This window comes from Passer domesticus, chromosome 1 (assembly GCF_036417665.1).
Source record: "Passer domesticus isolate bPasDom1 chromosome 1, bPasDom1.hap1, whole genome shotgun sequence".
NCBI lineage: Eukaryota > Metazoa > Chordata > Aves > Passeriformes > Passeridae > Passer > Passer domesticus.
In genome coordinates, this window is record NC_087474.1 from 99209042 (window position 1) to 99233026 (window position 23985).

The following is a 23985-nucleotide window of genomic DNA, read 5'->3' on the forward strand; positions in this document are numbered from 1 at the left end:
TCAAATCCTCTGTCTGCTAAATTTACAGAAGCTTTGCTTCTACAGTGGTAGGAGCACTCAGAAAAGGTTTACTATCTTCTACCATCATCACAAACACTAATTTTTTAACTGAATCAGATACAAATTACTTTCTTATTAAAAATGGTACCTGATCTGTTATGCAGTTCTCCTCCATGCCTGTTAATTCCTGCAATGTTATTAGATCCACCAGAAGAATGGGGAGAATGGTTGAAGTTATTGGAATTTGAAGGAGATGCTGGTCTTCTTGCAAATGTTGGTAATTTGACTGGTCTAGTACCTTTGCTAACAGATGTCTGGAAAACAAAATGAAAAATAATTTGTTCTTTCTTGACTGAGAAAACTAAAGAGCAAACTTCAACTGCTATTTTATTTATCCTAAGCTCTGAAACTTGCACTGAAGAACAAAGGGGATATCAGAAAGAATCTTATTCTATATATACACATATATACTGAATATATACTTATATAAATATATATATACTGAATACATTTATTCAATGAAATAAATGACACCACATTAAGCCATTAATTATTCTTAACCTTTGGCCAATAAAAATGATCATATATAATGCACCTGAAATATGATATAAATAGTATTATGAGTAGTGGGGAAGAAAAAAAATTAACACATATTAAATTTCTTTCCTGCAGAATTCTGGCTTTGTCTCTACCATCTTATAAAACAGGTACCATCTTCCCATCCATCATATCTTTGTTTCTTACAAACTAAGCTGCAAGAAGTGATATAAATTTTCTCTCTACCGGTTTCATTTCTATATTCCCTGCAATCTAAACAGCCAGCTGCACTACTTTATTAAGTTTTATTAAGTGAGGCACTACTGACCTAGCTATACACTATCCAAATCCTCAGCCACATTCCCCTTCATTTCTTTTGCTTTTACACCATTGGCCACTGCCAGACACTTCATATATGAGCTTTTGCAGCTCAGCTTTTTCATGTTTCTTATTCTGTTTCTCAAACCACTTCTTCCATCTCTGACTTACTGTTTCCCTCCTTCCCAAACCTTCAGCAAGATCCTTCTTTCCTCACGGAAGGACTGACGGCTAGTCCTCCCCTACTTTCCCTGCTCCTCACTTTATACACATGCCAATTATCCAGTTATGTTATTACAACTATCTTTTTTGGGATGATAAACACATGCCTTCCTGTTATGTCACTTTCCTTATAATGCCTTATTCCACCTAAATCACCTCTACTGGTATTAAGCTAGTGTCCACATAAAAAAAGGAAAGAGGAAAAAAATTCCTCCTAAATGTCTTCATTGTCCCATGTCTAAAACTGACATTGAAACACAGTTCTGGACTGGTCTTCTCTACATCTAGTTATTACAGTCTACAGTTAGGGGAGTAAGCACTTCTCCTTTTTCTCCAACTATGAAAGAGAAGGCTGTCAAGGTTGTTTAATTTCCTATCTCAAGACAAACCACCTATTTTTCTCTTGGTTTGCATTTTCACTGAAAACACTGCAGAATCAGGCAAGCTCCTTCTATGAAAAAACTAGAAATAATCAAGATTTTTTTCCAGTTTTACAGTACTTCCAATTTAAAGCTGAGTGCCTTCAAACCCACTTGATCACTACTTGCTACAATTTTATCTATTGCTAATCTTTCAGAATATTATGTCTGTATATTGGTCTTACTGATATTTCTTCCCTCCTGCTTGGTTCCTAAAAATTGAGCAATTTTCATTGTTTTTTACTGTCCCTTGTCTTTTTTCAAATCAGAGTAGTTTCTACCACACTGTTGGTAGTTCTGCTTAACAAAAAAAAAAAAAAACAAACAACCAAAAACAAACAAACAAAAAAAAAAGACCACAAAAAAAACCCCACAAAAACAAACAAAGCAATCCCCAACAATACAAATAACCAAAATAACCATACAAAATCAATAACCCTCCCAAAACCAAACCAAATTAAAAAAAAAAAAACTAAGTTGTTTCACTTCATACAGAACTTTTGTTTCATTATGTTCCTTCCATACAGATGTGCATTCTTCCTAAGCAGCACTGCTTAAATGGAAAAGCTATTGCTGAAACAGTGGTTTGAAAGTATTTCTAATCAGAAACAGAGCGGCTCACCAGCCAACAGGGTCAGGGCGTAACACAGTATTTTCATACAAAATTAGTTTGCTTACTATATCAGAGTTCCCACTGCTGTTAAAATCGTGCTTGACTGCTCTCTGTGGCCAGGCAGTTCTCATCTGTTCAGCTTTGCCATCTTTGCTGAGTCTGGTTCGGTCAGAATTCCAAAGCTCAAAGCTTGAGGGTGGTAAGAAAGGTGGTATCACTGCTTTTAGCTTATCACTGGGCAGCCTGGTAAATGGAGCACTACTCCTCAGCTGAGAGAGGGGAACAAAGAAAAGGTGGGGGCAAAGAGTCATTCCTTAACAAAGTTTACTGGGACCTGGTGATGTGTTTCAAAATATTAAGTTAAGCAAAAAGATGAAAACACATTTAAACGCAACAGAAATGAGACACAAAAGTACTATTTGAGGAGAAGTACAACACATAATACCAAGAGAGAAAAAACAGTGAACATTGTGGTACCCCTCAGTATTATGCTTATTCATTTGATGCAATGAATATAGCTCATTAAGTGGCAGAGACTGTCTCTTCCTTTACTGAGCTAAATATTGCTCAAGCTGATTTTCACAAGAATAACAACCAATTTCCAAAGAAATAACAATGCAGTCCTCTCTGTACTCCCAGACAGGATGACTGGAAACAGCAACTGCATGTTCCTGCTGTATGTGTACTGCAGAAAGAGATAAAACCACCACAACTGATTTTGCTCCCTGGAGTTCTGTCAGTCAGTCATATCAAAAGTTCTTACAAAACAACTGAATCTTCTTACAAAAGAATATAAAGATAATAACCAGCCAAATTTAATGCCATCACCAGGGAGTAAGCTGCAGAGGAATATAAAGCTACAACATAACAAAAAAAGAAATAGAATAACACAAATACACCTCCCAAAATAAATATTTCACGGTTGCCTCTACTGATTTCACACCTACTTTGTACCATGCTCCATCCATGTTTTCCTCACTTATGAAGTGTCAGCAACTTGTCAGAAACTAAGCAGCTGTTCCATCTGTTTTACTATTTCATTACTGATCAAACAAAGGTATAGGTAACTTTTGAAAGAGGTCAGTACAGCTTCCACATCACATTACTTTTAGTACTTTCTAGTCTAAGAACTACTGGTATATCAAAGCCTATCAGTCCATGTCTAGTGACTACAAACAAGCTGTTTTTCTAGAAGTGACTTGGACAGGAGGCAAAAAACTGAAAATTATGGGAGCCACATGACCCTCTGAATTAGGCTGAAACACCAAGAACACTGCAACATACCATAGTTGTCAATAATTCATCGTCCTTTCCTCCTTTCACAGTGTTTGCACCTGAAAAATACATAAATTATGATTTATTGTTTACATGTTTCTACTTATGTTTCTAAGGCTAGCTCATTGTTTTAAAAAACCAACAGCTTTACCCTCAGTACCCACACAGTATGAGGATTTCCAGTGACACTCTCATGCACCTCAACTAAAGTTAAGTCATGTCTTACTCTGCATTGCAGACAGTGGGGGATTTTCATGGAGAGCTGTACAATTTCAGTGTATGCGCTTTACAAACTGGGCTTTTCCAATTTTTTCTTTGCAGAATTATTTATTTATTTGCTTCAATAAATTGGTCTTCATTACAAAAATTAGTTCATGGAAGATACTAACGCTTTTCAGTGACCTGTCTTAATTTAATGGCATTTACTAAAGAAGAGTAACATGGTTATATTAGTATTTTCCTGCTTAAATGTTACTGTACTCAGCATGATCAACGAGTACAAACACCTCTCTTTCTACAGACTACAATTATGTTACATTTTTCCACTTATATTAAGCTAAAGCAGAATTAAACCAATAAATCAGACATAATATCATCCTGACCACCCCAAAAGAGCTCATTCCCCACAAGACAACTCTGCCTTTACCACTAGCTTTGTTATTTGTGTTCCAAGCTGTAGCAGCATCAAGGTTCCCAGAGATGTCTGTATCACTCTGTGAGGCTACTTTTATAGTGGAACTTAACGATGGTTCAGTCTCATCCGGAAAAGGCACAAACTGATTAGAAGGAAATCCATGGCGCAATGTCTGAGTCAACTTCAGCTTGCGGAATCGATTGGACATTCTGCTCCACCAGGACTAGATTGAAAAGAAGACACAACCATTTAATTCCAACTAAAAGAAAAAAAAAGAGAGAAAAAGAGATGCTTAATTAAGCAATCCTTACAGAAGTGATAATTTTACCAAGGACTTTTTGAAATAAGCTAAAAAGCAATATTAAAGTGGTTTGCAGTTACCAACAGAATCCTTCAGTGTAATTTGCATGTGTATAAATTATCTCTGCCGTTATTTTTTACCTGGAAAATATTTAAAAATGTTTTTCTACAATATCTGGAAGGGCAAAGTAGATAGAAGTATTAGGGCAATTTGAATAGGGAATTTTTGCAGCTCCATAGAAAATATTTAATTTTCCCACTCACTTCCAATTTCACCATTGATTTTTACTCTCTCTGGAGAGTAAAAGTGGCATCACTATTCTCTGCTTTTTAGAGGCGTGCATATGATCTTATGCAATATGCATCAAAGCTTCTCGCCAAGATTTTCAAAACCAGTCGCAAACCAGAAGAATTCTGATAGCATTTCTGTCAAACTAAAGACCCACAATCCATACAGTGCTGCTATACAGATAATTTAACCAGACTGGCAAGACTATAAACTGAAAAAGAGCAAGGCAAGGAAATAGCAGCTGTGAAAACAATATAAACCTTAGGACTATGTACCTATAACCTCCATCCATACAGATATCACATATGTGGGAACTGTTATGCAAAAGGACTTTGCTCAAAATGAAGTTTATTCAAATATTCACAGACTTGCACATTTTTACAGGCAGACAGTGCAAGTTGCTTCATGTCTTCAGCAAGATATTTCTCTATACTGTACAAAACCTATGCCATTTGCACCAAAAATTAAGTAGCTTCGAGGTAAATCAGATTTTAAGTACCTTCTGAATGTTTTTTAGTAAAGTTTCTTCTTCTCTTTCTGGAAGACTTTTTTAAAAAACTAATGTTAAAGCAACAACACTTGATCAGGGTAGCTTTAGGTGATAGCAAATTCAGGCAACAACCCCTTCTCACAATACATATTCTTCTCTCCTCTTGGCACTTAATAATTTTCAACTACTCACTGATATATGTCTTTGCAACTTTTTTATACTTATCCTCTACATATTAATTCTTGTAGCAGAAGACAATTAAAAACATTTTAGATCTGAACAGAGCATTAGTAATGTACAGAGTTCTCAGACCTCTGTATCCCTTTACTATCACAACTAATAAAGATTTCCATTATTTTCAGCAACAAAGATCTGATGAAAAAAGGCCAAGAGAGACAAATAGCTCTGAGAAAGCAATAAAACCCACAGTTCAGCATTTATTCACCTTCCAAAAGGAACTGGGAGTTCATCTAGTTTTAACATAATGAGCTTACAAAAGAGAGTGCTTGCACTTCTTGGTTTTGGTCACTGAAGCTACCTTGCTTTCTGTAAGAAAGATCACTTCCAACTGCCCATCATCTCTGTCACTCCTGCTCACAGCGCTCTGCTCCCTGAATATACACTCACACCACAAACTACCAAAATGCAGTAAATACAGCCACAGTGTTACCAGACAAAAACCACTGCTCTCTGGCAAGAAAGTAATGACACTGGAGAGGTTCATCTTGTCTGCTGGTGTTCACAGCACGATGGTCTGATCGCTGGAGTTTTTAGTTTGCTGTTGTAGGAGTTTGCAGCCTCTCCATATACCCCTAATACGTCAGACATGTACAGAAGCTGTAATAAAGGGCTTTAAATAGACTGAGGCATTCAAGTAAAAAAAATTGTTTCTGGTTAAAAATAGTGTCTAAAAAAAAGGCTGAAATCTAGCAGTAGTGGAAAAAGGCAACAGTATCAAAGAACTAGAAAAATGGTGGTGCCATTTCAGAAATACCTTAGGCATTTGTAACAATGCTAGGAATAAAAGAGTAAGGGGAGAACTGGAAATCTCTGCTCTCAAAAAATTTAAATCTAAAGCAGAAACTGAATTTGGTAATTCACACTGCTCTAATACTGACATTGAGAGTGTAACTTCCTGAAGAAGAACAGGCAGGAAGAAAAAAAAAAAAAAGGAAATAATTTTTTTGCATATGGAAAAGAGACAAGTTTGGTTTTGAGGCTGTTGGGAGGAAAGCATTAAAATAAATAGGAGGAGAGAAGGGTTCCTGCTCAGTGACCTTTCAGCTGGGAATGCTAAAAATGTAGGTGTGGAAAACTCCATTTATTGTGCCTAATATGTTCATCCTCTGCCTGATTGGAGAAGAAGAATTCCCATGTAGAGGTAACACACTCAAAGCCACACCCGAATCCTTTAGCTACAGGATGAGCTAAACCCACTGGAGCCTGGGTCCCTCTGTGTCTCTGGCACCCAGCCTTGTTGTTGAGGTAACAAAATAAATCTTCTCCTTACATTTCAGCTGTGGCTTGGTGGTTGCCTTGGTTACCCACCTATGTTGAGTCACACAGAGGCCATGAGAAAGAAAGAAAGAAGAGTAAGAAAGCAGTTAACAGCCCTTGCACATGAAGAATGAGATCATGAATATCCACTATGTTATCAGCAGGTAAAGGCACAGGGGCCGATACTGCGCACTAATTATAAATAAAAGAAACACATCACAAAATAAAAAGTCTACTAGTTAAAGACAAAAGTGATCAAGAAGAGGTGAGACTGAAAAGCATTTATTTTCTTTAAACTTTATAAGCAGCTTACCTGTAAACAGGTGTTTTAATATGAGTACCATTAACAGGAGGAAGGCGGGAATATATGTGCATTTGCTTAACAGAGTACTTAAATGAGCTTACACAAATCAGAACCAGACAATATTGATTAAAATTACCCCAGGCTAATTATAGGCAACATGACCTCTGAATAAATATTGATTATCTTCACTAAAAAGTATGGAAGAAGTTAGAGAAATCAGGCAAAAGGCAAACATACAATTACTGAAAAGGAAAAACTGACTGATTAAAATGCTTACCATGAAAAGGCATAACTGAAAAAACTTCACATGTCATCACAGCTCCTAAGTCACAGCCAGCATAGGTTTGTTGAAATAAACTCTATCAAATGAATCTCTTTTTGACAGAGTAACCAGTCAAGTGAGCAGAGGGAGGAAAAGCTGGAATGCAGCTTGACTTTATTAAAGCTTTTATTGCTATTTCATGTAGCATTCATCAAACACTTGAGAAAAATATGGTTCAAGTAAAATTAATAAAGGGAAAAGACCACAGCCAAAAAATGAGACAAATTGAGAATTATTTGCTCTCAAATTGGGAGAACATAATTTGTGAAATAGGTTTGGGACTGTTTACTAAAAACTGCAACAATGAAACACAAAGTATTTTTCTGCAGTCCATGGAAGACATCCATCTAGACAGTTTTGTAAGCACCTTTAATACTCTAAATTTAAATACTGCCAAATTGACATTTTTCAGTAAAGGTCAAGCTGGCATGCAAGACGAAATCAAGTGTATTAATGAAGGGAAAAAAAGCAAGGAACAAAGCAGGTGTACTAAAGAAAAAAAAATCAGTTACAACATAGCAGAAACTAAGTATAGACGCACAGTGTTACTGCTGCCAAAAAAAAGTGAGTTTCACTGGTAACAGGAAACACATCTGTGATGTAGTTTTTGTAGGCCACTAAGGGATAATGTGACCTTGGTCAGAATCTCATCACTCATTTTAGAATCCTCATCTTGACAGATAACACACAAACTAGAAATAGTCTAAAGTTTAGGAATCAAAACATACAAACAAGGAAATTTGCATTAATCAATTTTTGTTTAGACTAGAAAAAAAAGACTGAATATTATAGTTCTCTAAGTATTTATACAGTTCTTATAAAAATGAAGTGACCACTGGAAGAGACTCAATCAATTTAATGGGCAACAAAAGAAAAAATTCAGGATGAAAAAAATTCTGACCCAAAAAGGCATCAAGCAGTGGAATTGGGTGCTGATGGAGAAACCATGAGATACGGGAATGTTGTTCACCACAGTGAAAGAAGAGCGAACTGAACATCTGTCAAAGATGTTCTTGGCATGTTTATTCTGTCTCCTGATGCTAAGGCAAGTGAGCCTCACGAATTCCCTCTCATTCTCACATTTCCATCATCCTGCAGACCCCACACTCAGTCATTTGCACTGATCTAGACAAAAAATGCTGTACTGGCTGTTGCCATAAGTATCTTTTGTTTACAGTTCCAGCTCATCACTGAGCAGCTGTCCACATGGAAATACTGCTGCTACAAATCCCTCACCGCAGCCCTCTCTTCACATACTGGCCCAAAGAGACATGACTGTTATGACATTGCCCTCCAGCCAGAAAATCTGAAAATATAATTTTTACTCTTTTTGAGTATTTGTAAGAAGAGTAAGATATGTAAGATACTCATGGTCAGACAGTCTGATTAGTAAACCATTAGGAAGTGATGGGAGAATGGATTACATAGGCTTACGGGTTATATTTTTTATAGAACTATACAGAATACAATTTCTGCTGAAAAAAAGTTTGATTATGACTCGGAAGCACTGTAATATTCTGTAGTTTTGAGGCCAAATATTTAAATATTCCAGAATATTACATTCGTGTCAATAATTGTGCCTATATCCTTATCACTGGCAAATAGTTGGGGTTTTTGTCACCTCACAATCTTTTATGACCCTAATTCAAGCCTTTGTGTCATAACACTGCAAGGGTTCCAATCCAATCCATTGCTGATCGGTATTCCATAAAGCCAAAAGCTATTCTGACAATTTCCCATCTAAGTGAAATAGCTGAGTCTAACTTGATAATGAAGTTGTGTCATATTGAATGATAGCATAATCATATGAAAACAACCACTTGTTCCTTCATAGTTAAAACTGCAAAACAGATTTGAGCTGAAGCAGAACTTTAAATGGTCTTTAAAATTCATGTCAAAAATAGTCTGGAAATTAACATGACTTTTTTCAAGATCCTGGTAATATTTATACTTAAGGGACGACATCACAGACTCCAGGAAATTCTGAGGTACACCACACATATACCATAATGAAAGATTATTCACTAAATAAACTGATGCCCAGAAACAGGCAACAACAATGGCAAGGACAACAAAAGTAACTCTTCTTCCTTCTCTTTTGCAGTCAATGAAAGTTGAAGTACCTTTGTTTACCTGGGATACACTTATTCCAACTCCATGTTGTTTCCTATTGGAACACCACCATTTTTGAGTAAAGGATACAGCATGCCAGATGGCATGTAAGCCTGAAGTGCACATTCCTCGACAACTCTTCATATTAAAATCTCTGCTATGATCTTTTTAATTTTCAATGTCAATAGCCTGTTCCCATTTATGGTTATGAAGGAGTCTACCCTCTGTCTAGATTTAAAAGCAAGATCATAATGGAAGTTGAGTTCCAAACTTATGAACATGATACCCTCCACTTAATCATGAGATCTATTTCTAGGCACTAAAATGCTTGAATGCAAACTCTTCCCATTGCCTTGCTACCTGATGAAATGGAAGTTGAATGTGTGCTACGCTCCACAAAACCAGAACACACTGTCAACAAGGAATTTAGAAACACACACAACTCCCCAACAAACCCAGTTACATATTAGATCCAAAACCCTTCTTAGCAATTGTTTTTTCTGTTTATACATTACAGGAATTAATGAGTTTTTATCAAGAATGAATATATTTACCTTTAGGCCTCCTTTGTCATCTGGCAACATTGGGACATTTAAGGATTGCCTACTTCTGGAACAAGGTAGAGATGATCTGTTGTTCAGTTTATTCTTGTCTTTATCTACTTGCATGCATGCTGATGCCAGTAGCCTTACAAGCTCTGTATCTAAAAGGAAACAAATTAAGATAATATTTGGCCTGTTTTGCTTTCCCAAATTAAAACTGATCCACTGACATTTTCCCTGTAAATCACATACAAGTAGCAATTGATCTACCTCTCAAACACAAAGCAGATAAACCCCCAAACTTTTCTTTCTTGATCTATTTCCCATGTCTTCTCCCCACAATTTGGGCTGCAGTCTTATCATCTCTCTAAAGCTATTTATCACTATAAATAAGCATACTACTCAGCTGGAAACAGTCATATGTGACCAAGTGAACTGCCCTCCCTCACACTTTTTACAAGTTAAGAACAATATTGACATGTTCCCTTTTCTCACCTGGCACAGAAGAGAGTAGAGAAAAATGAATATTCTTTCTTCAAGTGTAAGTTGCAGAAAAGAAGTTCGAAAGTAAATCCAAAGAGAAAGAAGATGTTCAGCCTGGACAATGAAGGGACTGAAAAGAAATGGTAAGAAAAAAAGATGGACAAAAAAGAAGTAAGAAATAAAGTAAGAGGATGAAAAAAGAACAAGCACGACAGAAAAGCAAAAAAAAAATTCTGTAAATCTGCTTTTTGTACAGAAGTCAGGTAGGACTTTCAGAAAGGCAGAGAGAACTGAACGAGAGAGAAAGAAGTAGCAAACTATTCTGTCACAGAAGTTAGTTCTAAAATAATTCTCTGTATTTATTGTCTAAAATGTTGTACTATTAATGATCTACTTTTGACATAGAAAACAATCTGCTAGTAACCAAGACCACCATAACGTGGTGTAAGTAAATTCAGAGACTTCATTAGCAGTAATGCGTTTGGCTTCAGATAAATCAATTCAGGTACCAAGGAAGGTTGACAATAACAAATTGTAGATATAACACAAATTGTAACAAAAACTAAATGTGTTTCATTCAAGCCTCCCCAAAGCATGCTGTCTTGTCCTACAGCACTCCCACACAAGCAACTTGAACCCTGAGGTGTGATTTATTCTCAGCCTTTAGAGAACTAGCTGGAGGTTCAGCCAGGAGTTCCCTAGTTCTGTTCCTATTGGGCTCTCTTTGTCCTGTCCCTTTGCTGCTCTTTGTCAAGGGGCAATTTCTAGCTCCAGCTCATAGCTCTGTGCTAATGACACTACAGAATACCAGTGCCCCCACAATCAAATGCCACTCAGCTGGCTCTGGTGACACACAAGCACAGTTTTCAAGCATCTTCAGAACCAAAGGCAAGAGGAATACACAAAATCTGTTATCCCTGTAAACTTATACATTCATCCAAAAAATTAACTCAAACCTCACCACTTTCAGACAGGGTCCTTTTTTGGTCCACTCCAGCCTAGACATGAGAAGATACTTCCTAGCAACGGCAATGTATTTTCTAGATTGGAAGGAAAGTATATTTGTTTATATTGTACATTTCTCCACAGCATTTTGAAATAGCATACCTGGATCATTCAGCAGCATTATCAGGTCAAAAGCTGTGTATCCATTTCTCGCACGAAGGTTAACATCAGCTCCTTGATTTAACAAATACTTTACAACATTTTTGTTTCTTTAAGGGAAAAAAAAAGGCATTGATCATATTAAAGAACAAGTAAATGAAGAAAGAAGCTCCCAATACTCCATTTGCAACCATTTATAACATTGTTCCTGAACAAATGTTCCTGAATCAGAGATCAGTTTTACACATTCTACTGTAAAATTTGTTCACAAGCTCTTCAAGGGCTCCCACAAGTCCTCTGTCAGTTACATTTAATCAGTACGACTTACATTAATCAATATGCACAAAGTTTGCCTTAAAAGCCCCCTTTGAATAGTCAGCTTCCTAACCTGATCCTTTGGAAGTGACTGCAATATGTTGCTAAACAACCTTCCAATGAAAGCTATTAATGCCTAGGGCAGAAAAGCAGATGGAACGACAAAGGACATTTCAGTAGTCATCATTTGCCATCTCTAATACTTCAATGCAACCTCATTTTCACAACTTGCACATTAAGAAATTGCACACAGAAAAGCCAAATTGACTGAAGATAACTTATAAACTTCAAACAGTACTTCACCTAATTACAGCTACAAATTTTTTAATTGAGAAGGCACATTATCACTTCCCTGAGGTGTTTAAAATGCAAAAATAATCAGCATTAAATGTCAACCGACACAAACACCATCCACAAAAGCTCCTCAAAGCTAGCTGCATAAAAGACACTCACCATCCTGTTCCAGTTAGCCCCTCTCCCCTCTGATACACCTGAGTAAATAAGCAGGACTAGCCTTGTGAGTTAAAAACAATATTTCAATTCAGCCTATGAAACAACTGAACAGACAACAAAGCTAGGGAAAATACACTTAATATCAAAACTCCTTAACAGTGACTGACCTTGTATAAAATCAAACTCTGATATGCATCAGCAACACAGAGAAAAAACATTCTCAAGCACCAACAGGTAACTGCAAATTCTAACAATGAAGCTGAAAAATGGATCTCAACATCTCCACTTCACAGCATCATTTCTTATTCAGGTGACATTTCCACTCATGAACTCACTCCACACAAAATCAACCTGAAATGGAGGATGATTGTTACTCCTCTCTTCTAACAAAAATTCTGCTTATCCTCACCACAGCTCCTCTGCGTATTTCCTATTACTTTCTTACTCTTTTTTAAAATTATCATCCCTCCATCCTGCTTTACACTCCTGCAACTTGCGAGCACACAGAGACACAACTTTTTAGTGCCTCTGGCTCAGAGAGACCTTGCCTGCTCCCTCCTTCAAGCCCAAGACCCTTCACACTATTGGTGGTCCTGAGGAAGAGTTAGCTGAGGTTCTGTGGAGCCCAAAGATTTCCAGATGTTATGAAAATTTGCAACTCTCCATGCTAAGAAAAAGGCTCAGATGCTAAGTATAGAATTACAAGGATAAGTATTTATTTATGCACATGAGGTATTCCACCCACACTGGGGCACTGTGAATGTGGCTTTACACACAAGGCTCTTGTATATTTCAAGTGTACAACCTCCACTTGTACTATGATTGCTCATCATAGTAAAACTTAGCACAGCCACTGTACTTCTGCAGCATTCATGCTGCTCTTCTATTGATCCAGATGTCCCCGGATTCACTCTTGCTGTCATTACTTACCTATGACACCATACAACACTGAGAGGGTTTCATAGATGGCTGTGATGCTGGGATTATCTTGGGTGACTAGGGACATATTTTATTTTTCATGGATAACTTTAAATTCCTAAGAAGCCACACCCTTGTTTCCAGGACTGGGATGTCCTTCTGGTCTTTTCACTGAGTCAATGTCCTTTAGACAACTTTACTTAAGCATGAACAATACCAAACACTCCCAAAATTCCACTGCCTCAAATGTTAAGCATATTAGCAAAATTAACTTCCAAAGTTTCACACTATGAAGACTGACTGACACACTATGGAGAAGACTTTTCATAGTCCCGTCCTCTAATAAACTGAACAGTCAGAATTTGAACATGTGCAGGATTCACTTGTCTATGTGCTTCCACAAACAAGCACCCGAGTACCAGCAAGGGGACATGCCAGCAGGCCTATCCATCACTTTGTGCTGGCTGCTCCTGTTCCAGCTGTGTACTGTGTGACTGATGCTAAGTTAAACAGCTGCACCAGAAAATCTGTTCTTAGTGCACTTCTGTCACTACAATCAATAAAGGTCCCAAGAATACTTCAGAAAAGTTTCACAAGGCAATGACAACTTGACCTCCTATTTTCCTCTTTGTTGCACTTATATAGTCCAAGGAGATCTGCTGACTAAAAACAAAATCAGTGGTAGCGCATTAATTTATACAATTAATGCGCTACCACTGAAGAGAACCTTCACCTTGCTGAGGGCCTTATCTACAAGCAAGAAAAGCTCAACTCCCTGAACTGAATATCCTGTATTCAAACAATGTTAAGTGTATGATAGATACCACATGTGAAGTACCAGCCAGGGCAATTTCTGAGGTCTGACTCCTAAGCAGCCACTTAGATTTACAAAGGAGCTTTATAGAAAATGACAATTATTTTAGTTGCATTTCCAAAAACTTGATAAAAACTAAAGGCTGAACAGGAGAACGTAGAAATGGTTTTACAGCTGGAAAATGTGCTACATGGAAGGCTGATTGCCTTGAAGTTTCACAGCTTCCTGTACACTGACAGCCCTGGCAGGAGGGGTGATAGAATCTTTCATAATACTGAAAAATATCAAAGGGTGGAAGCTGAAGTCTGCACCAAGGCTCCTGAGGACCGCCTGGAGGACTATGTTCCCAGTACTTAACTGAGCTTGCTTCAGGTTCCCAAATGTTTGACTCATTCTAAAATCCAAACATCACAGAATCACAGAATAACCTGAGTTAGAAGGGACTGTTGAATCCCTGCACAGCGCCACCCCCAAGAGTCACACCCTGTCTCTGAGTGCATTGTTCCAACACTTCTTGAACTCTGTCAGGCCTGGTGCTGTGACCACTTCCCTAGGGAGCTCTTTCCAGTGCCCAACCATTCTCTCAACGAAGAACCTTTTTCTAATATTCAACCTAAACCTTGCCTTGACACTTCTGGCCATTCCCTCGGGTCCTGTCACTGATCAGAGGAGATGTCAGTGCCTGCCCCTCCTCTTCCCCTCATGAGGAAGTTGTAGACTGCAATGAGTTCTCCTCTCAGACTCCTCTCCTCCAGGCTGAACACGCCAAGTGACCTCAGCCACTCCTCATAGAGCTTCCCCTCAAGGCCCTCCTTTGGACATTCTCTAACAGTTTCATGTCTTTGTCATACTGTGGTGATCAAAACATGATTCAGATCTGCTCCAAAAAGCTGAGGGTAGTGCAAGAGTCATGAGAAACTGAGGTCACAGGTCCCTTAATTTCTTTTAAGACCTCTCTGCTTCTAGAGTCATTATCAAAAAGGATTTTTTCTATTGGGATGTAAGATAAATTAAACTTCTTTACTGCTAGACACAAAGAGAGTATACATCTTACCCATGGTACGTGGCCTGCATTAATGCTGTCCAGCCATGAACATTATCCTGCTTATCAATATCAGCCTTTTTCTCAACAAGGAGCTGAACGAGGGGCAGCTGTCCAGTTACAGCCGCAATCATTAAAGGAGAGGCACCGTCAACATTGGTAATATTAACCTGACTCAGATCTTCGTCAATGATCTCTTTAACCAGCTGAAAGTTTCCTGCAAAACAGTGATAAAATATAAACTAAATGTTAGTTAATTAGTACACCTTTCCAGCTGACATAAAATTGCATGAGGCACTGTATTTTCCTCATTTTCTCTACCTGTACACTTATGGTGCAATCCCATTACAAGAATTATCTTCTGAAATGAACGACTAAGGAAGGCTGTATAAACTGCAGTGCATCCTGCATGTGAAGACACAGATAGGCAATATTTCTATTAAATTGCCCTAAGATGATGTCCTGCAAGGAAAATTGATGATGCTCAGGCACCATGATTTCTCCTTCAAAGATTCCTGTTCCATTTCCACAGGATGCAATCACAGAATCAACGATTTTTGAATCAAAGTAGGTGGGTACAAAGGCACTCTTAAAGGTAGTGGAGGTCATTCCTTCCCTAAAACAGGAAGGATAATGCCCTGTCTCACACTGACCAGTAAGTTCCTCTTACAAAGATAGTTTACTGATTCTAAAAATGCTTACTGATAGAATTCCATAACCTCAAAGGAGTTTATTCCAGCACTCAACTTTCTTAGAATGATTTTTTTTCTGCCTCCAGTATTCAAACTACGCCTCCAATACAAAACTTCCCTACTCCTTGCTCAAGAGTAAAGTAATTTGTTGTCATTAGTCATTTTTACAGTTCTTTAAAAATTAATCTAATTTTCAGGTTTCCACATAAAGGAGCTGGTAGTCACTTGAGTTCTTGTCTAGATTGCAAAAAGCAGCATGAAATACGTTACTGAACATATTTGAACAAGGTTGTAGGTTTTTTTCTAAATCTTGAAGTAGGACCGCTTTTAAAAACTGTATGAGGTAGTCAAGATTGCCTTAAACAGAGAGCTTAAGCTCACCTATGTCCTGTATTTTTTTGATGTCCTATGGCAAGCAAAAGCAGGGAAGAAGAAAAAGCAAAAAAAAAAAATCTCTGTGACTGTGTGTACCACCACAGGAACAGGGGCAAGAACAAGCAAACTGCCACGCAAATGGAAAAATTTTCACCTTTAAAAAACCCTTCAGATGGTAAACTGCTTCATAGCATAGGCTGCTTTCAACTCAATCACAGGCATGAACATTTTCCTTGGAAAGTCATTCAGAATCCCAGAAAAACCCTGCAGCCACTTGAACGCATTCACTGAAACTCACACCCACCAATGCCACTCAGCTAATTTCTTGGAAGAGGAATGATAGAAAAGCACATAACTACTTTTTATATGTTCCAATTCAGTAAAAGACCACAGTTGGCTTTTTTAACATAGACCCAGACCACAGACTTTGTTAAACAGAAACCATGGAACCTACAGAGACACCAGAATTTACTTTGAACCCTGGACACTCCTTTACCTAATGAGTTGGTTTTTCAACAGTGCTGCCATCCATAGCCAAATAAAAAAGCCAAAACCCAATGTGCTGACCAGTATTCATTTGACCCCTCCTATGATACTTCTTCTGACCCAGCACTAACATCTGTAAATCTCAAAAAACACAGGGGTAGAAGAAGGGCACAAAATCATTCTAAAAATTCAAGAGACTTGAGGCTTTTCCAGGAAGATGTTTTGATAGCTCACACGTGAAGAGCAGGAACAGAAAAATCATGTTTCCCATGCGAGCAAACAGACATGCTCTGAAGTTAGAAAAACTAGACAGGGTGAAAGAATCATGGCAGTACTTACCCAGTTTCAAAGCATGGAAGACATCAGGTTGCCTCTTTTCTGCATCTGAAAGAAATATAAACATTTCTATTAGCAATCAAAAAAAAAAGCCAAAATCTCTAGTAAAATTTTTATACAAAAACTATTAAAAATTTTAAGTACTGTAATACATATGTTTAGGCATACATTTAATAAGAACAAAGAAAGTATTGACAACTTCTGTATTACCTTTGGGAAGAATGAATCACCTGTTTAGTTCTCTGAGCAGAGCTAAAGCTAGAAACTATAATAAGGCACGAGAACAGGCTTTTCAATTTCCATTCTCCATCAGGAAATTGTATTTGGAAACTCTTTTTTTCCTGCCTGGAAGTCTAAAATATCCACTAAAGAATTACAGTATGGTTCTGTGGTCTGGTGAAATCCCCTATACAACAGTGAACACTCTAATTGTATGGGATTATTTTGAAAAGTGACTCAAAAGGAGTTTTACAAGCTGCTCCAGTTTTATTTCCTCTTGAGTATTTTCAGGTTAGTTTGTAAAGGTCACAAAAATAATCGTGTCAATTTCACTACGCAGCTTGTTACTTGTGAATTAATATTCTTCAGCTCCCAGATAATCATCCCCATAACAAGAACTGCAATTATTACAAATTGTAATATTTTGACTGAATAATTCTTTTTACATGGCTTAACAGTGCTTTGAAAATTCTGACACTATATAAGATGAGGAAAAAATAGTGACAAATCTTTCACCTTCCACTCATGCCAGAAAATACTGTCCTCTATCTTCCAATTATTACGGACAAATTATTCATACAGAATCAATGGGGTAACAAAATTTTATGGAAAACAAGGAGACACTAAGCGATTTCGTCAGCCCAATTCTGTCATTTTTATGACATACAGAAAAGGTTTACGTTTACAGCTTTACTCCAAAGGAAGTCAGCTTAACATGCTGAACAAAAGCTATTGTTGTAAAGCCCAAAATACTCCAATAAACTCTTATTTTAAGACCAGGAAAGAGAGTGATGGGTTCTACATTTTCTCCTGATTCAGAAACTGCTCTTATAGAAGGAACTGTGTGTATGAGCTAACTACTGTAAAACAGATTTCAAAAGATTAGTTTAGGAAAGTACCAGGCTCCATTTGTCATGTGCAAACCCTGGAGGAGAGGCAGCTTCAGGGAGCAGGAGACCATGAGAAGATGCCAGAAGGAAAGACTGCGATCTGGGTAAGTCTAAGTAAGGACAGGGACAGAAGGCAGGTAACACTCAAGCCATTCCAGGCAGTGAATTTGCTACTGAGAACAGCTGTGGGAAGAGAGCTGCTTTCTCCTAGGAGGCAATTCACCCTATCTATGGCAATGGATCAGAAGAAAAGTTCCTTTTCCCCGTCTTCCATACCACAGAAATGATCTTTCTTCTCTTCACAGGATATTCAAGACTTCAGCACTAGCAGGAGACTTGAAGTATGGTCAAAAACCAATGCAGAAATTTGCGTGCAAGAATAATGTTTTTACTTCCCTCTCTGCCCGAATGGGTTACTACCCTCCTGATGATGGAAATTTCCCCTCAGCAGAGGTGACAAACATTTATCCGCTTTAAAGCAAGCCCAGTCTTCTCACTTAAACAGAATCCTTCAATACTTCAAGTTGAGGCCAACTCTGCCTGAACTCTGCATCCTATACATGCAAACACATAGACACTAGTGAATTCCATGGATCTCTGATTCTGTGCACTGTAAGCAACTGATGTCTGTTCCTCGAGGTCATGAGCAAACATCTACAATGAATCAGTCCTGCGTGGCAGCATGGCTGTATGAAAGCTCTAGAGTTCCAACTTAACCTGTAAGTCAAAATCTGAGTTCACACCTTCTCTACAGCAGAAACAGATGTCTGATTTTTGTTCTTACTTCTTCAAGTACAAGGGAAGCTTGACCTGCAGGAATGACACCAAATGCAGACAACAGTTTTGGACAGGTCCATATGGCAGTGGAAAATGATCTTTCTAGAGCTAGCCATTCCCTTCTGTTTTATAGCAAACAGTATAAAGCTGGAAAATCCAGCTCTTTCAAACCCTTTTGTTAAGCACCTCCCAGTGCTGGCTTGCATAAATATCTTGAAAAGTGTCCCCAAAACAGCCAAATAGAGACAGGAATCTTATCATCCTGCTAACACGGAAAAAATTTGCTGAAGTTGGGCACTCATACCTCAGCTGAAGTAGGTGTGCCTACTCCAACATTTTCAAAATCCAGCTGCAAATTACAAAGAACATCATGCCCATACAAAATAAGCTCCTCAATTTCTAAAGTGAAACAAAAAAATAACATTCCATACCTGCCTGAGGCCTAATTGTTGTGAGAGATTCCAAATAGTCCTTCATGTCTTTGTGTTTGAAGCCAACAGAGATTTCAAAAGGTGTTTTATGTAGTACATTCAAGTGATCAGGATTGGCACCTTTCTCCATGAGCTGCTGTGCCAAGCTCACCTTTCCACTAATGGCTGCCAGCATTAAAGGACTCCAGCCCACTGTCTTTAGACTGTAGTTGCAATCAGCTCCCCAGTCTAGCAACAGACGTACCACTGCCTCATGTCCATGCTGAGCAGCTGCCATCAGTGGAGTGATATCAGGAAGGTCATCTCTGCTGCTGTTAAGTACATTTGTGCTAAAATGGTCATAATTGTCCACAAAAGCTCCAGATTCCAGCAAAAATTTCACCATGCTCACATGACCACCTCTGGAGGCCATTGTGAGAACATTGGCTCCTAACTTGTTCTGTGCATTGAGATCAGCACCATTTTCCAGCAAGATGTGGGCCACGCTTAGATGTCCAAACCTTGGAAGAAAGAGACACAAGGGAGAATTAACACCTTGGATTGCAAAAAACAACATGCTCTGAACCTAGAAAACTTCATTACCAAATTTGCCAATTGACTAATACGTACTCTGTGAGGGATCATATAAACATCTCTGAATGTGACAATGGGCACCTTGCTGGAGGACACCAGTCATCAGCTGAGGACTGTAAACCAAACCATTCCACATGCACCAGTGACCACGTTCATAAAGCAGGCATCCATTGAAGAGGATGGTCTGCTCAAAGCAGCAAAGTGCCAGCTTCCTTTTCTGCTGCACGGCACCAACTCATAACTTCCATAAACCAGAGTGTCCCTTTCATCCTCTTTTTCCACAGATGTATCACATTAACAGATCAAAGCCAGTTTGTTTCTAGAGATCTTTATTAAGTACCGTCATTACTATTGAACAACTGGAGTAAAAACTGCAGCCAGTGCTAACTAAGGAAGAAAAAGACCATTTTATCAACTGGAGAGTCAGTCTTTTATATTTGCATTATCCCTTGTTTTCCAGTTGTGAGCCATCAATGAACTCCCACAATGGAAGAAGACTTAGTGAATACAGATGTGTCCATGAAGCTCAGAGAAGAACACGGTGAGTGGCCATCACTGCTGTAAAAGCTAGCTGAACTTCCCTGAACACCAAGGGGACCAGAAAGGATCTTTAAGAGAAATGGCTTGCCAGAAGAGTGGGACAACTGGCCATGTGAATGGCCTTCCCTAAAACAATCAATGGAAATTATTCTGCTTCTCAGTCAGAGAGACCAGCATGGGGGAAGCATCAACACGGTTCAGTCCAACACCAAGCACCAAAATGGAATGAAAATAAATTTTAAAAAAGTAAGGTGCTTGAGTTGGCTCCCAGCCAGGTATTCCTTCCTGAAAATTGGAGATACCCAGTGCATAAGTTGACAAAAGGAGGCAGACTGAACAACCACAAACTCACTCAGTTAGAACGCATAGAGTAAATTTATTTGTTACCTCGTGAACCTGGGGATCCCCAAAGCAACACACAGGCAGAGATACAGAAGGGGAGAAGCAGGTACCATTACCAGTTCATGCTAAAGGACCAATGGCCTGCAGTTCATGCAAGACTTATCAAGATTTATTCCTGGCTGCAAGGTCACTTGAGTGATTTACAATCCTCCTCAATAGTCCTGATGTTTTTAACCCATTCCTTCCAACACCCAGCACTGTGATGATGAGCATACAGGGACTGCTAATGGGTGTGCCATGGTGTCTTGTGATTCGACTGTCTGTTGCAGTTGCTATGTCAGGCTTCTGCTATGATTTCAAGAGACTTCTGTATTACAAGGCTAAATTAAAACCCTGTGTAATATTAAGTAGCTTCCAATAAAGAAATATGGCACCAAACCCTCCTTGTGTGGGATATCTACAAGAACTTGGTCAGAGTACTGAACTCTTGACACCAGTTTTACCTGCAACCTACTTTTGATATCACTTGACTACCAGAAGCTCTGCTAGTTTGTCAGTAAGCAAAAGGCAATCAGGCAAGCCACACATCCAAACAGCCAGTTATCAGTGAGAAAATGGAAACCCCATATTTTAATAAATATAGTACTTTGACAAGATGTGTGTGTCATGCTCTTGTTGCAGGCATCATGCACTGCTGCATGCTCATGCACGTTGTGCTTAGCACAACCCAACTCTGACTCTGAAGGCAACTTTTGTACATTACAACAAAGCAAACCTTAGTCTAGGAAACCCCAGAGAATGCCACTAACCACTTAAAGCAACCACGAGCCCCAAAGTCCTTTGTTTCCTTCCAGAAAGTATACAGTTGCAGGAGGAAGCCTCTGGAGCTTGTACACTCCCTAGGTCTACCCTGTACCCTTCACTGCATCTCCTCAGTGGAGCCTGCAACCCCTGCACATAGTTAATTTTATGCATATATGCTACCTCCTGTCCAACTGCAACAGAGCTAATCACAGCCAGAAAATTAAACAGCTACCCAAGTCTGAAGCCTACCTTTGGACAAACACTGGGCTTCCTTTCTGGTTATCCATTAAAAAGAAAAGAGAAAAATGCTCCTCTACTTTACACTTTTCAACAATATATGCAGTACTTTTCAAATGCCAGCCAGTAATTTCTTGAAATCAGTGAGAGGGTTTTAGTCATCTAACTTCATTGTTTTTAGGGAATGAGCATATGGTTTTCATTAAGGGGAAAAAAATCTGTTTCTGCAACTTTTTTCCTTTTTTTTAAACCTTCATAAAATAACCAAATTGTTGAACCTTGTCTTCCTTGTTCTTACCGAGAAACCAGTTGTGTGACTCATTCTTTGGGAACTTTCTATGGCCATTAATTGAAAAGAGAAATGTTAACTTGGAAACAGATTATTTTTTTCCAAGTATTTCAAAGTTATGAAATTTAAAAAAAAAACCAAAACAACCAACCAACAAAAAAAAACTACCAAGCAAACGAAAACTCCCCCCAAAAAACACCAGAAAAACAAAACAAAGCATAACACCACCAGAATAACAAAACCCATTTATTCTCTTGATTAAGCATTCAGCTATTATAGCACAGCAATGCCCTCCAACCCTGCAAAACAGGCCTGTGAGCCCAAGGTGTGCTTGTAGGAATAAAGACAAGCACCAGCACCAGCATTAGCAACACAGGAACCTCCCACGGCCCAGCAGTGGGCTAGGCAGAGGACAGCATCACCGATGCAGAAAACAACCGATTTGTCATTAAAAACCCTCAGCAATGATTTTCCCTGTCCTCCAGCAAGGCAAACATGGGCAAGCCAAGGGAAATTGTTTCAGCTCGCTTCAGTACATTTTGCATCAGACGTAGCTTTCAACAAGCAAGAAAGACACATACAGACAAAAAAAAAACAAACAACCCATGCAAAATTAAGTAAGGCTACGTGTGCATATACCTATGGTCACACAGCAGAGCAGCGTTTCGTGTAGCTCCAGTTTTGCACTGGCTTAACCAAGGAACAGCATGCATTGCGTCAAACACCACATTCTTAACATGAAAAGTTTCTAATGCACCAAGATAACACCGGCCAGTTCTACACTGGACAGCCCCTCCTTACCCCCGCCCAGGGACGGGAGCAAGTGACCACCCCGATCCCCCGGGACAACTCCGGGCTCCAGCAGGGACAACCCACTGCGGCCTTCAACATGGCGCCCGCCCTCTCTCTCTCTCTCTCTCTCTCTCCCACGCTGACCCGCCGGAGCTCCCCGGCGCCCTCCCTCGGCGCGGGGACCGCGGTCCTGAGAGCGAGGGAGCCGAGCGCCCGCGGCAGCCCGGGGGCGGGGAAGGCAGAGCCCCGGCGGCCCTCCCTCCCTTCCCCGCCCCGGGCTGCCGCCGACTAGGCCGATGCTCCGATGGCGGTCGGAGACCCCCACCTCGGCACCTCGGTCCTCATCCCTCCATCCCTCTCCCCCGTACCTGGCCGCTTGCATGAGGGGGCTCCATCCGTAGTGGTTCCTGCTCTGCACCGAGGCGCCCTTCCGCAGCAGGAACCGCACCAGCTGCTCGTGGCCCCCCGCCGCGGCGAACTGCAGCCCTGTGTTGCCGGCCTCGTCCGTGCAGTCCACGGGCACGGCGGGGCTCGGCGGGGACGCCGCTTCGCCGCGGGGCTCCGCCGCCGTCTCCTCGGGGCCGCACGACGACGAGGAGGGGGCCGCCGTGTCGGCGGGGCCGCCGCTGCTGCCGGGCAGCCCCAAGAGGCGTCGGGCGGTCTCGCAGTCGCCCTGCTCGCAGGCGCGGAGGAAGAGCTGGACCTGGGGGGGCACCCCGCACTCCCCCATGGGCAGCGCTGCCGGGCCCCGAGCGGCTCGGCCGCCCGCTCGCCACCGCCCCCGCCGCCGCCGGGAAGGCAGCGGGGAGGAGGGGACTCGGCCGGCAGGAGGAGGCCGGCCCAGGGCGGCCGCAGCGCCCCGGCCGCTCTCGCACGGCGAGAAGGGGGAGCCGGGCTGGGCCGCGCTCCTCGGAGCCGGCGAGGGTTATCCCAGCCTGGGCCGGGGGTCTCGGCGCCTCTCCTGCCCCGCCGGCAGCCCCAGTGGTGTCCTCCCGCCTCGTCCAGCCAGCCCCTGTGTCCTCACGGCTCCTGTCCCCTTCGCCAGGGGATTTCTGCGCTCTGGGCTGCGGCCGTTCCGCGCCGTTACCGGCTGCCACACAATCGAGTTAGGTGTCTTTGTGCCCGGGGTCACGGCGGCAGGCATTCGCTGTGGGGCTTATTCCTTCTCACCTGACACACCAAGCCCTTTTTCTTGCTTC

At 40.3% G+C, this 23985-nt stretch overlaps 1 protein-coding gene across 8 annotated transcripts in view; it reads right to left on the bottom strand.

Moving 5' to 3' along the window:
• The window catches only part of ANKS6 (ankyrin repeat and sterile alpha motif domain containing 6), a 41114-nt gene extending 17349 nt beyond the window's left edge, over positions 1-23765 (bottom strand). For 3 of the 8 annotated variants that reach the window (XR_010367431.1, XM_064430897.1, XM_064430910.1), the window contains exons 1-10: positions 23155-23753; positions 19210-19709; positions 16896-16940; positions 15016-15220; positions 11465-11571; positions 9887-10035; positions 4031-4241; positions 3394-3443; positions 2175-2378; positions 149-314 (exon numbers count right to left, since the gene is read on the bottom strand). Coding sequence is in view for 6 of the 8 variants with exons in the window: in XM_064430897.1 (XP_064286967.1) it covers positions 149-314; positions 2175-2378; positions 3394-3443; positions 4031-4241; positions 9887-10035; positions 11465-11571; positions 15016-15220; positions 16896-16940; positions 19210-19709; positions 23155-23516 (1999 nt within the window). In the remaining 2 variants the exon portion in view is untranslated. The other 5 variants (XR_010367448.1, XM_064430894.1, XM_064430924.1 and 2 more) reach the window with 5 other exon arrangements.
• Between the last annotated feature and the right edge of the window lie 220 nt (positions 23766-23985).